Raw genomic sequence first — 10,812 nt, forward strand, 5'->3', positions numbered from 1 at the left:
AACAGCAAAGTGTTGAGTTGTTCTCTGTGTGTCTGGGGTGTGAGGACATAAACTATTTGGGTTTCACAATGGGAATATGAAAGAAGATGGAACCTTGTAAAAAATCTATTTTTATCGGAAATCTAAGGTAACTATTTGGTCCATCAAAGGTCACCTTTATATGAATTAGATAATGAGTATCTTTTAGCTTTGTTTTGTTCACAGAAGAATACAAAAGTATCAATAAATTTAAAATATGGGGGATTAAAAACAAGACAAAGTTTGACACAAGGAAGTTCATGTTTTTGTGTTGTTCACTAGCCTGTCGTCACACCAGGCCATTTTATCTTAACAGCGCTATGAAACAGGTGCTATTATTTTCCATTTTCATAGATGGGGAAACTGAAGCACTGATTCCTACAACTAGCAAGTGGCAGAGCTGAGACCTGAGAAACGGTAGTGAGGCTTGAGTAGTCATACAGGGCCTTTACTGTGCCTAACTGCTGTCAATCCGCATGAATGGTAGAGGCGAGCATCATTTCACTCCTTGCTAGTTTTTCCAAGGCTCTGGAATGCCAAGTAACAATATCATAATCTTTGTCCTATGGATGCTTGAAAGGCAGACTGGAAGCCAGGATAGAACCAGCATGCACCTCCATCCACCTCTTCATCCATCCACCCAAGCACCACCCATCTATACATCCATACACCTATGCATCATCTAGCCATCTACCTACCTGTCCACTCACTCAAACACCATCCATCTATCTATCCATCCATGCATCCCTACATCACCTATCCATCTGCCTGCCTTTCCACCTACCTAAGTATCTTCCGTCCATCTGTCCATGAACCATCCCTCCATGCATGCATCCACCCATGCACCAAACACATGGGAAACACGTATGTGAAGATACAGGCACATGATGTATCTTAAGAACTGCAGAATATCAGAGGACAAGCTTCATGGAAGGGAGCAAAGGCTCACTAAGAAGTAACCTCAATGGCATATAAACAAATAGGAAATTGAAAACAAGAGGCGGAGAGTTAGTGAAGAAACGTTCCAAGTGAAAGTAGAGAGGCTTAACCATGCCAGAGGAAAACAAGGAAAGAAGAGCTGATTTAAGAGTAGTAGAATATGTTTGATGGCAAAGAAAAGAAGCTCTTTGGCAATCTATTAAACTCAATTGTAACCATGCGAAAGGGCTCTTTATCAGAGATTGGAGGCATATTTATTTAGGGAGTGACACAACAATTCATTAGTAAGCCCTACAGTGTAAGACTTAGAGAAACTCGGTTGTCAATCACTTAGGGACACCCAACCACAACCTTCCAAAGCACGATTGGTGATCCATATCTGATTCCATGGATCATGTCTATATTGGGCTACCCTCCATTCCCACAGCTATGAGCAAGGGAATATTGGCCCTGGTGGGTGAGTGTAGCATCCCACTGAATGGTGGAAAGGATCCTGGGGTCTGGTCAGCTTACCTGTAGTGTCAACATCAGCTGAAAGGATCAATAGGTAAAAAAGTGCAGGACAAACAGCATGCAATATTGTCTGTATCATCTGGAAAATGTGCAGTCTTTACACAGGCAAAATATGCATGGCACAGTCATGCTAAGAATTAATAGGTCTAGGCCGGTTTATCTCTCTGGAGCTAGAGAACACTAGCTAGTGTGCACATTATATATAGAAGCAATTATTTATGTGAAGGGAAAAGAAGCACCTAAAGCAACTGTAGTTAATTAACTAATGGATTTTATTTTATGCATTTGAGTGTTTTGCTGTCATGTCTTAATGCCCCTCACATGTGTGTCTGGAACCAGCTTCGGATTCCCCGGAACTGGAGTCATGGATGGCTGTGAGCCACCACGGGAGAGCCCAGGACTGAACCAAGATCCTCTGCAAGAGCAACAAATGCTCTTGACTGCTGAACTGTCTATCCAGGTCATCCAAGGAATTTTTAAATCTACTTATGGGGCTAAAGAAAACAAGTGTGAAAGGAACATGAATAGCCCTCAGCTGTATTCGTGGGTGAAGTACAGGAGGCTGACAAAGAGATGCATGATGGGTTCTTTTCAGTTCTGAGTTAGTAAATCTAGATGCCAAGACATGGCAAGATGAACAAAGAGGGTGCCTCTGTTCCATCCTCCAGTCATCCAGAGCCAGCGTCACCTGGTCCCACTCTAGCCCAGAACTGCGACAATGAAGTAGAGCCTGTGGCCACAGCCCCCACAGCAGAGGCTCCTGCTCATGCCTGAGGCTTGAAAACCAATTCTCTACTTCAAGAACTCCCCTAATACAACTTCTGCGGTCTAGGGCCTAAGCAATACTTGGCCATAATTTATCTGGTTGTGGTGGTGTTAAGCCTTTAACTCGGGAACTCTGGAGGCGGAGGCAGGTGGATCTCTGTAAGTTCAGAGCCAGCTTGGTGTATAAAGTAAGGAGTTCCAGGCCAGCCAGGACTACACAGAGAGGCCCTGTTTCAAAAACACAGGACGAATAAATAATAAAATGGTAATAATAAAGTATATTAATTTTTAAGTCATTATGTTTGTAATATGCATGTGGGAACTTGTGTTAGAGTCAGAGGATAACTGTGGGGGTCAGTTCTATCCTTTCACCATCTGGGTTCCAGGGATCAAACTCAGGTCATTAGACTTGGGAACTAGCACCTCTACCTCCTGAGCCATCTTACAGGCCCACCTTTCGTTTTTCTTATGACAAAATAAGACAATTATCTGGGTTTGGTTCCTAGCATAGGGTGGGAGTTGCCAGGAGATCACATTGTCATCTAGAACTCTTCCAAGCTTCTAAACTAACACTGCTAATTTGCACACTCCCCCCAAACATTTTGGGAATGCCCTTAAAAAGAGAGTCCTAGTAAGCAACTAAATATAAATGCTCTCTCTTTCTCTCATCATTATGTGTGTGTGTATGATGTGTGTGTATGTGGACACATGTGTGGAGGTCAAAGGACCACTTTGGGGAATCAGTTCTCTTCATCTTCTTGAGGATTGAACTTGGATTCTTAGGCTTGCTTGGCAAGGGCTTTTACCAGTGGAGCCATCTTTCTGGCCCTTTACTCTCTCTTTACTATCTCTAGGCCTGTCCTGCTCTGTGGTTGAAAGGAGCCTGAATGGGCACTACCCACGGAAATGCATTCTAAGCACCAAGCTTCACCCCCGAGCCTGTACATTATCCTTAGCACTTGGCACAGAGCTGGAGCCCAGTGGCACTCCATGAGGATCTGTGGGCTGATTAAATAACTCCAAAGTAACAACCTGAAAGTAGGCTGCTGCCTCTTTGGTTCCCCAGGGCATCATTTCTGCTACTCGGAGAACAACTCTCCACAGAGCACTCTGGGTGCCTTTTCCCTGGAAGATAGTGACCAAAAGGGAGCACTGGGAGGAGGCTCAAGCTATCTCTCCACCAGGAAACGGTTGCCTCATCCCCAAGTATCTGTGAGATCTGGTAGGGAGAAGTGAGAGTCACCAAGCAAACTTGACTTTGAGTGTAAAATTAAGTTCAAAGACATACTGAGTAGGAGGCAGATCAGGAGCAGACAGAGGACTGGGCAGGAGCTGAGGTGCCGAGAACTCAAATGCAAGAGACCTCTCTTTTTAACCCTAGTTTTTAGACGGAGAAACCACTTCTTTACTCACACAGGTGACATAAAACCTGACTGTGGGCTGAAGCTGTGGCTTAGTGGCAAGGTACTTGCCTAGCATGCTCAACATCTCAGGGCTTAAAATAGCAGCCTTCCGTCGACAAGAGTGTCTGTGGCTTGATTGTTGCCACCAAAACTCACACTGACATTTTATCTTCGTTGGGAGGTGTCAAGAAGTAGGACCTTTAGGAGGTGTCGGGTCGTGGCTGGATTACTGGGTTATACTAAGAGTGGCTTTGTTGTAAAAACCATTTTGGCTGTGCAGCTTGCATTTTCCTTCTCTCCAGAAAGCCTAGCATTGTCTCAGGACCCTGTAGTGAGTACCTACCAGCAAGGAGGGTGGAACGGCATGATCTTCCACAGAGGTCAGAAACCTGAGTGATGATGTCTCCTCTTTTCCTTATAGAGCCTTCAATCTTGGATATTTTATAATAAGTAACAGAGAACCCAAGAACGAAGGGAGGAACGTAAATAGATGAACTGATGGCCCTGTGTAGTAGTATCAAAAGCTGCCAACTACCCTGATGCCCCTGACTCGAGCGTTCTTAGGCATTTTTGCCTTACACCTGTCCTACTTGGGAGGTATTGTTTCTGTTTGTTTTGGGTCAGCTTGGACAGAAGCTCAAGTTATCTGGGAAGAGGAACCTCTGTTGAGAAAATGCCTCTATTCCGGTTGCCTGTAGGCAAGTCTGAGCAAGCCAGGACTAGGGAGTCAGTAAGTATCATTACTCCGAGGTCTATGCTTCAGTTTTTGCCTCCAGGTTCCTGTCCTTCTTGCATTCCTGCCTCTTTGATGCCCCTCAGGGGTGGACTGTTACCAGGAAGTATAAAGTGAAATAAACGTTTTCTTCCCTATGTTTCTTTTGTTTGGCCATGGTTGTTTGTCATAGCAACAGAAGCCATCACTGAGACAAGACCCTCTTCTCAACCATCCCCACCCACAGCATATGAGCAAAGACCTCTCTCTGTGGATGAGCATTGCCAAGTGCTGTTCGTCATCAGCTCTTCACCTATGCACCTGTGGGATGAATCCCTTCTTCTTTTTAACCCAACTATAGGGGCTCAAACTCAGGTTATCAGGCTTGCACACCGAGTACTTTTTCGGGCTGAGTCAGCTCACGGGCCCAATAGCTGAAGCTTTTGCTTATTCTGCTTTCTTTCTTTTCTTTTTTCTTTTTGCCACAACCAGTTCTCCAGTTTTCTGAAAACATTGACTAGGTGTCCAGCAATTCAATCCTGACGCTGGCCTGCCTTGACTTGGTGCCATTTCCCATGAGTCACTGGGCTCTGTCGCACAAAACCGTGCTCATTCTGGCACCCAGTCCAGAGGTTTGAGCCACCTGCACTTCTAACAGACCAGTTACAAATCGGGGTTCCCATGACCTCACCCCCACATTTGAAAACTACCTAGAGGAATTTATGGAACTTAAAAGATCATTATTACTGGTTTATTATGAAGGATACACTTCATAATAAATGAAATAGCCAAATGGAAAAAACAAATGTCCAGGGCAAGGCACAGGGCATAGGACAAACAGAGCCCCAATGCCCTTTCAGGCACCCTACCCTCCCGAAACTCCAGGTGCTCAACAACCCCAAAGCTGACCAAATTCTGTGTTTAAGGAAGAGCCTCCTGTCAGAACTTAATCTCCAGCCCCCCCTCCCCCCCTCCCCGCAGGTGGGTGGCGAGGTTAGAAATTCCCACTAACCCCTAATCTAAGCGTTAGACACCTGTCAGGGATCCACCCCAGGCTATCTAGAGTTCCAGGTCAAAACAAACTCGTTAGCTTAAACTATTAGCCTCAGCGATTATCAAAGGGGCTCATTATGAATAACAAAAGACACTTCCTGCCACTTTGGAAACTCTTGTTTAAGCAGCAGGGGACCACAGTCACCTTCCGGAGAAGCTGCAGGCTTCTCTGATCTCTGAGCTCATCTCAAGGGTCTGTAAACCTCTGTCTCGGTCAGACCACACTTTCCCACGGTGGTCCAGGCCTCCACACCTGTGCCCTTCACGGAACAGAAGCATCTCACAGCTGATTAAACCGTTCCTCAGGACTCCTATTTTTAGACGTGAGCCTCTGGGATGTGCTGCGTCAGTCCTCTCATTAAAATGTTGCCTGAGGTGGAAGTGGCAGTCAATTTTCACAGGCTTCGAAGGCAGGGAAGACAGCAGCAATTGCATTCCCAGTAAGAGTCTTGGTGATTGGAGCTTAAATGAACAAACTGTTACATAAGCTTTCAAGAACTTAGAAGCAGGACAAACAGACAAACAAAAGAATTTTTGATTATTAGATATATCTAATAAAGGATTTCTGTTTTAAGAGGCACGGAGTTGAGCAACACCGACAGGCACAGTAGCATCATCACATTTGTGTCTAAAATTGACCATAGATCAATAGTTAGAGTGCTTCCAAACAAAGCAAATCCAAGGGAAAAGAAACGAAAAAAATCCGTAAACATGCCATCTGAGAAGAGAAAACCCAAAAGATTCACAATCTTATCAAAAGATGCTGAAAATTCCTAATTATTAGAAAAACACGAGCTACTGACAATCTGGACTGAGGTAAGAACAGGCAAAGTTGGGGCTTGAGGAGATGGTTTAGTGGTTAAGAGCACCTGCTACTCTTGCAGAGGAAAGGAATTTGGTGCTCAGCACTCACATCAGATGGCTAACAACTTCCAGTGACTTCATCTCTCCAGAGGTTCTGATGCCCTCTCTGGCCTCCACAGGCACCAACACACGTGATTGTACACACACAAACACATGAAAATAAAAACATCTTTTTTTAAAGAAGAAGAAGAGGTAAAGATATAGAGAGTAATTGTCTGCCTTGATGTTGTCTGAGGAGCAAAGTAGTAGGCTTTAAGCCTCAACTGGCAATCCCTTGCCAAAGGAAGAACCAAGCACACACATGGTGACCAGTAACTTTGTACTGGGGTGTGGAGATCCTCACAGTGGAATCTGCTGAATTTGTGTGGCAGGGGATTGGTTAGAGCATCTCCAAATCTACCAGAGTCTGATGTGAGAAGAGGTCACCATGCACCATGACACACAGGGACACTGCACATACAGTGAGGTGAGAAAATCATAAGTGCAAGGTTACTGTGGTGGTTTGAAAGAGAATAGCCCCCATAGGCTCTTATGCTTGAATACTTGGTCCCCAGCTGGTGGAATTGTTTGGGAAGGATTAGAAGGTCTGACCTTATTGGAGGAGACGTATCATTGGGAGAGGGCTTTAGGGCTTCAAAAGACACACACCATTCTCAGTGTGCTCCTCTCTGCCTGCCTCCTTGGAGATGTGAGCTCTCAGTTGTTGCTGATAGCATGCCTTTGCTCTGCCATAATGGACTCTAACCCTCTGAAACTGTAAGTCTAATTAAACGCTTTCTTTAGTGAGTAGCCTTGGTCATGGTATTTTGTCACAGCAATAGAAAAGTAACTAAGACAGGAATCAGCATTGGTGAGGTGGAGGCAGGAGGACTAGAGGTTCAAGGGACATCCTGTACCACACAGTAAGTTAGAGGCCAGTTTAGGCTATGTGAGACCTTAAAAAGAAAACTCTGCTAAAAGGAACAGTCTAGACAACAGTACTTAGAAAAGATGGTGGAGGGGCAGCTGGCGGTAGTCTGTGCTAGGCTGTCAGACCCACCTAGCCTGGCAGATGCCATGTTCTCTTCTTTCCAAACCCCAAGGTATAGGAACTAAGCTTCAGTGAGCATTCACTGCGCAAGGGGCTAGGAGTTTCTCATGGTACCATGTGCTGTTTACAGGCGGAGGGTTAGCACCCCTCTTCTCCAGTTAAGGAACATGAGGCTCAGAAATAACCAGGACAAAAGGAAGAAAAGAAGAATATTCCCAAGCAACTGAGCCTCCTTGCAATCATTTTCTGCCTTCCTTCTTCTAGTTTCTAAATAATTACAAAAAAAAAAAAAAATCAGTACTGTGATTTCCTGACCGCTGAGCTATTTTATGTAATAGCTTGGTGTGTCTTCCTCTTATACCTCAGGGGACACTAGTCCGTCCACTAGGATAGACAGCTACACCACCTAGCTGCTTCTGTCATCCCCTCCCAGTTTCTGCCAGCAGCAGGGCCCAAGGGGGGGTGGGTCTTCAAGCTCCTCCTGGTCCTCTGCAGCCATCAGAGCAGTTCTCTTGGGAGTGTGGCAGGCTCGAGAATACAAACTATCTCCAAGGCTCCTACTCTAATTTCCGAGGCTTTAGGGAATTGTAAATATCCCTTTACAGCTGTTCACGCTGATGGGGTCTCCAAGTATCCCAGAATCAAGACATAGCAGGTGTCCGGGGGATTTTATAACAGAAGAGCAATAACCTCAGGCTTTAGTATTAATATGTGCAAATGCTCTGTAAGATATTTAGTATTAATATGTGCTGCATGCTATGATAGCTCGCGTTCATGCAGGTCAATCCGTGTGTTTTAAACTCACCCACAACTCATCCCACAGATAAATTCTAATGGCAGCTATGGAAAGCTACGGACTTTGTCTTTCCCTTTCCTCCCACTCTTGACACGGGTCAGTGTAGCTTCCTCTTCCCAGTCCAATTATTTTGAGGGAAATTTGTAAGAAGACGAGCTCCAACTTACAGCACATTGTTGTGGCCTCACCTAGCAGCAGAGTGAGTTCGTGAGGTCTTAGAAAGGGACCCATGTTTACTAAGGAGTATTTACACAACGGAGGGGAAAAGAGTGTTAGAAAGAGGAAATGCTGCAAAGTGGCGGTTTATACATGAAATCAAAACAAACTCCTACAGTGTTTATCCTACTCTTCTGGGGGAAGGAGAGACATGAGCTAGTTAACAATCCAATTATGTAAACGTTTGTACTGCCGTACTGCTTACAGAGCTTCAAGCAGACCTAGCGGTGGAAAAAAAAAAGAGGACTGAGAGACCACAGAGCTCTTGAGACCTGCGATTCTTCTTCTGTCAAGCTGCTTCGGAAACAGGGCCTTCCTCCATCAGCTCTGGAGGCTTGGAGGCCTAGAACGCCCTTGCTTTAGAACCTCTAACGCAGCGTTCGCTGGGAGGGAGCACTCCCCTTCTCTGACCTCTGTGCTGTTCCTGTACACAGCGGGTATTCTGCCTTGGGAACCTTCCTTTCCCTTCCACGCCCTCTGATTTCACAGAGTTCTGGGTACCCACCCTGTTATTTCTCTTGCAAAGCTCTTATGTTTTTGTGGTGATTGTTCTCACCCCCTCCCGCCCCCGCCCCCACCTCGCAGAATCGTTTACATTAGGAATTCACACCAGGTTGATCGTGAGTGGTGGATCGATTAGTTTTTACATCTCGGTTATATTTGATTGTTTTTCGCCCCTTCTCAACAAGCAACGCACATTTCCGACAGAGTATTGGGAAGTGAGGACTAAACATGATTTTTTTTTTTTTTTCCTGAGACGGGGGTTTCGTTTCAGCTATCAAGCCTGTCCTGGAACTAGCTCTTGTAGACCAGGCTGGCCTCGAACTCACAGGGATCCGTCTGCTGGGATTAAAGGTGCGCGCCACCACCGCCCCGCATTAAATTTGAACTTTTTAAGATCTCTCTCTTCCTCCTTCCCTTTGAGACAGAATCTCCTGTTCCCTAGTCTGGCTGTCAGCACACCTGGCCCTCCTGCCTCCCCTAGGCTTGGCCCGCAGATCTAGTTTGCGCAATGCTATGGATTGCACAGGGCCAATGGAATTCTAAGGAAGCACTCTAAAAATCCAGCTGCACCCCCAGATCCCTTATCCCTCAAGCTGGGCTCTTCTAGAATCTCTACAGTCAAGAGGGTTTTATTGAACCCTTGAAATCCAGATTCTCCGCATTTGTGTTCTCTCTGATATTTCTTTTTCCTCGAACCCGCGTGGCAGTGTCTGGTAGCAGCAAGAACAAACGTGGAGATCATATTGTGTGCACACAGTACTTTGAGGTAAATAGTTTTCTTTCCATTTTATAGAAGATTCGACCACTGAGGCCAAATAAACAACTTACATAGGGTTACACTGGAAATCTACCTAAGAAGGTGAGTTTGTAGCGCTCAGACTTCAGGGCCAATTGGGTGTGGTGTCTATCTGCCCTCTCCCCCTTGGGGCCCTGGTGACCTGAATAAAACTTTTTTTTTACCCGATGTCCCTTTCAGTAAAGTGGGGATGAGACTTTCTTTGAATGATCAAGCAGATGGAGATGTGGAGGAGACAGATCCGTCATCAGCCCTCAACTTCCAGTGTCCCTACCTACACCCTGCCCTCCCCTTGCTAAATCATTCCGTAGGCAGGATCCCTCTTTTAATGCTCAGTTCACCAAAAACATCAGTTTAAGACTATCATACAAGGGACGCGGTCTGCATCCATGCGCCACACTGGCCTGAGTCAAATTCCACTTGCTCATCTGTGAATCCTTTCTCTGCCAGGGTACTAGGGAGTTCTCCAGCCCCTCCCTCTGGGCCTGGGGCTCCTACCCCGGTAACCTTCTTCTTACCATGGCATCATAGCGCAGGGTGTTCATGAAGTGTGACACTTCAAGACCTTTGTAAACTGTGAACCAGATGGTGCCTTGGTACTGGTCGCCGGCATCCAGTAGCAGCACGTTGGGTTCCTCCTTGCGGATCTGCTGCACCTTGGTGTAGAGCCTCGCCACGCCGCCCACGCACTGGCTGGCGTTGAGGCACTTGGTGGAGTCCTCGCTGGTCTGCTCCAGCCGGCTGTGCACGTCGTTGGTGTGCAGGATCGTGAGCTCCCAGGCTCTGGCTGCCGGCCACAGCAACAGCAGCGCGCTTAGGGCGATGAGCAGCCACCTGGGCGGCGGAGCGGCCGCGGGAGCAGCCGCCGGATGCATGGCTGTCTAGAACGCCTTGAGTTGGTGGACTGGCCCGGGGCCCGACGAGCTCCGGCTACCCCGGCCTCCTCTAGGCTGCGGGGAGGAATAGGGAGAGGCGGGGCCGGACGCGCCTCCTCCAGCCCAAGGCCCTCCTGCTGGCAGGCGCACTCCGGGAGTCACCCGATCCGACCCTGGCACCCCAGGCACCCGGGAGCGACTGGCCTCTCACACACAGCCGGCAGGAACAGAGAGGAGGTTGTTTGCGCGGTGAGCGGGCACCTTCGGGAGCCGGGGTTCCGTAGACCCGGCGGCGTTAGCAGCTGCAGGAGCCGACTCACCGATCTTC

General features: G+C 46.9%; 1 protein-coding gene across 1 annotated transcript in view; it reads right to left on the reverse strand.

Annotated features, from left to right (window-relative positions):
• Positions 1-10,534, reverse strand: part of Nt5e (5'-nucleotidase ecto) — a 48,239-nt gene extending 37,705 nt beyond the window's left edge. The window contains exon 1 of the mRNA XM_041646671.1: positions 10,128-10,534. Coding sequence (XP_041502605.1) covers positions 10,128-10,484 — 357 coding nt within the window. The 5' untranslated portion in view covers positions 10,485-10,534. The remainder of the gene's footprint in view (positions 1-10,127) is intronic.
• Positions 10,535-10,812: the final 278 nt, after the last annotated feature.

The sequence above is a fragment of the Microtus oregoni genome, unplaced genomic scaffold (assembly GCF_018167655.1).
Source record: "Microtus oregoni isolate MIOR12 unplaced genomic scaffold, Mior012 000139F_ref0000186, whole genome shotgun sequence".
NCBI lineage: Eukaryota > Metazoa > Chordata > Mammalia > Rodentia > Cricetidae > Microtus > Microtus oregoni.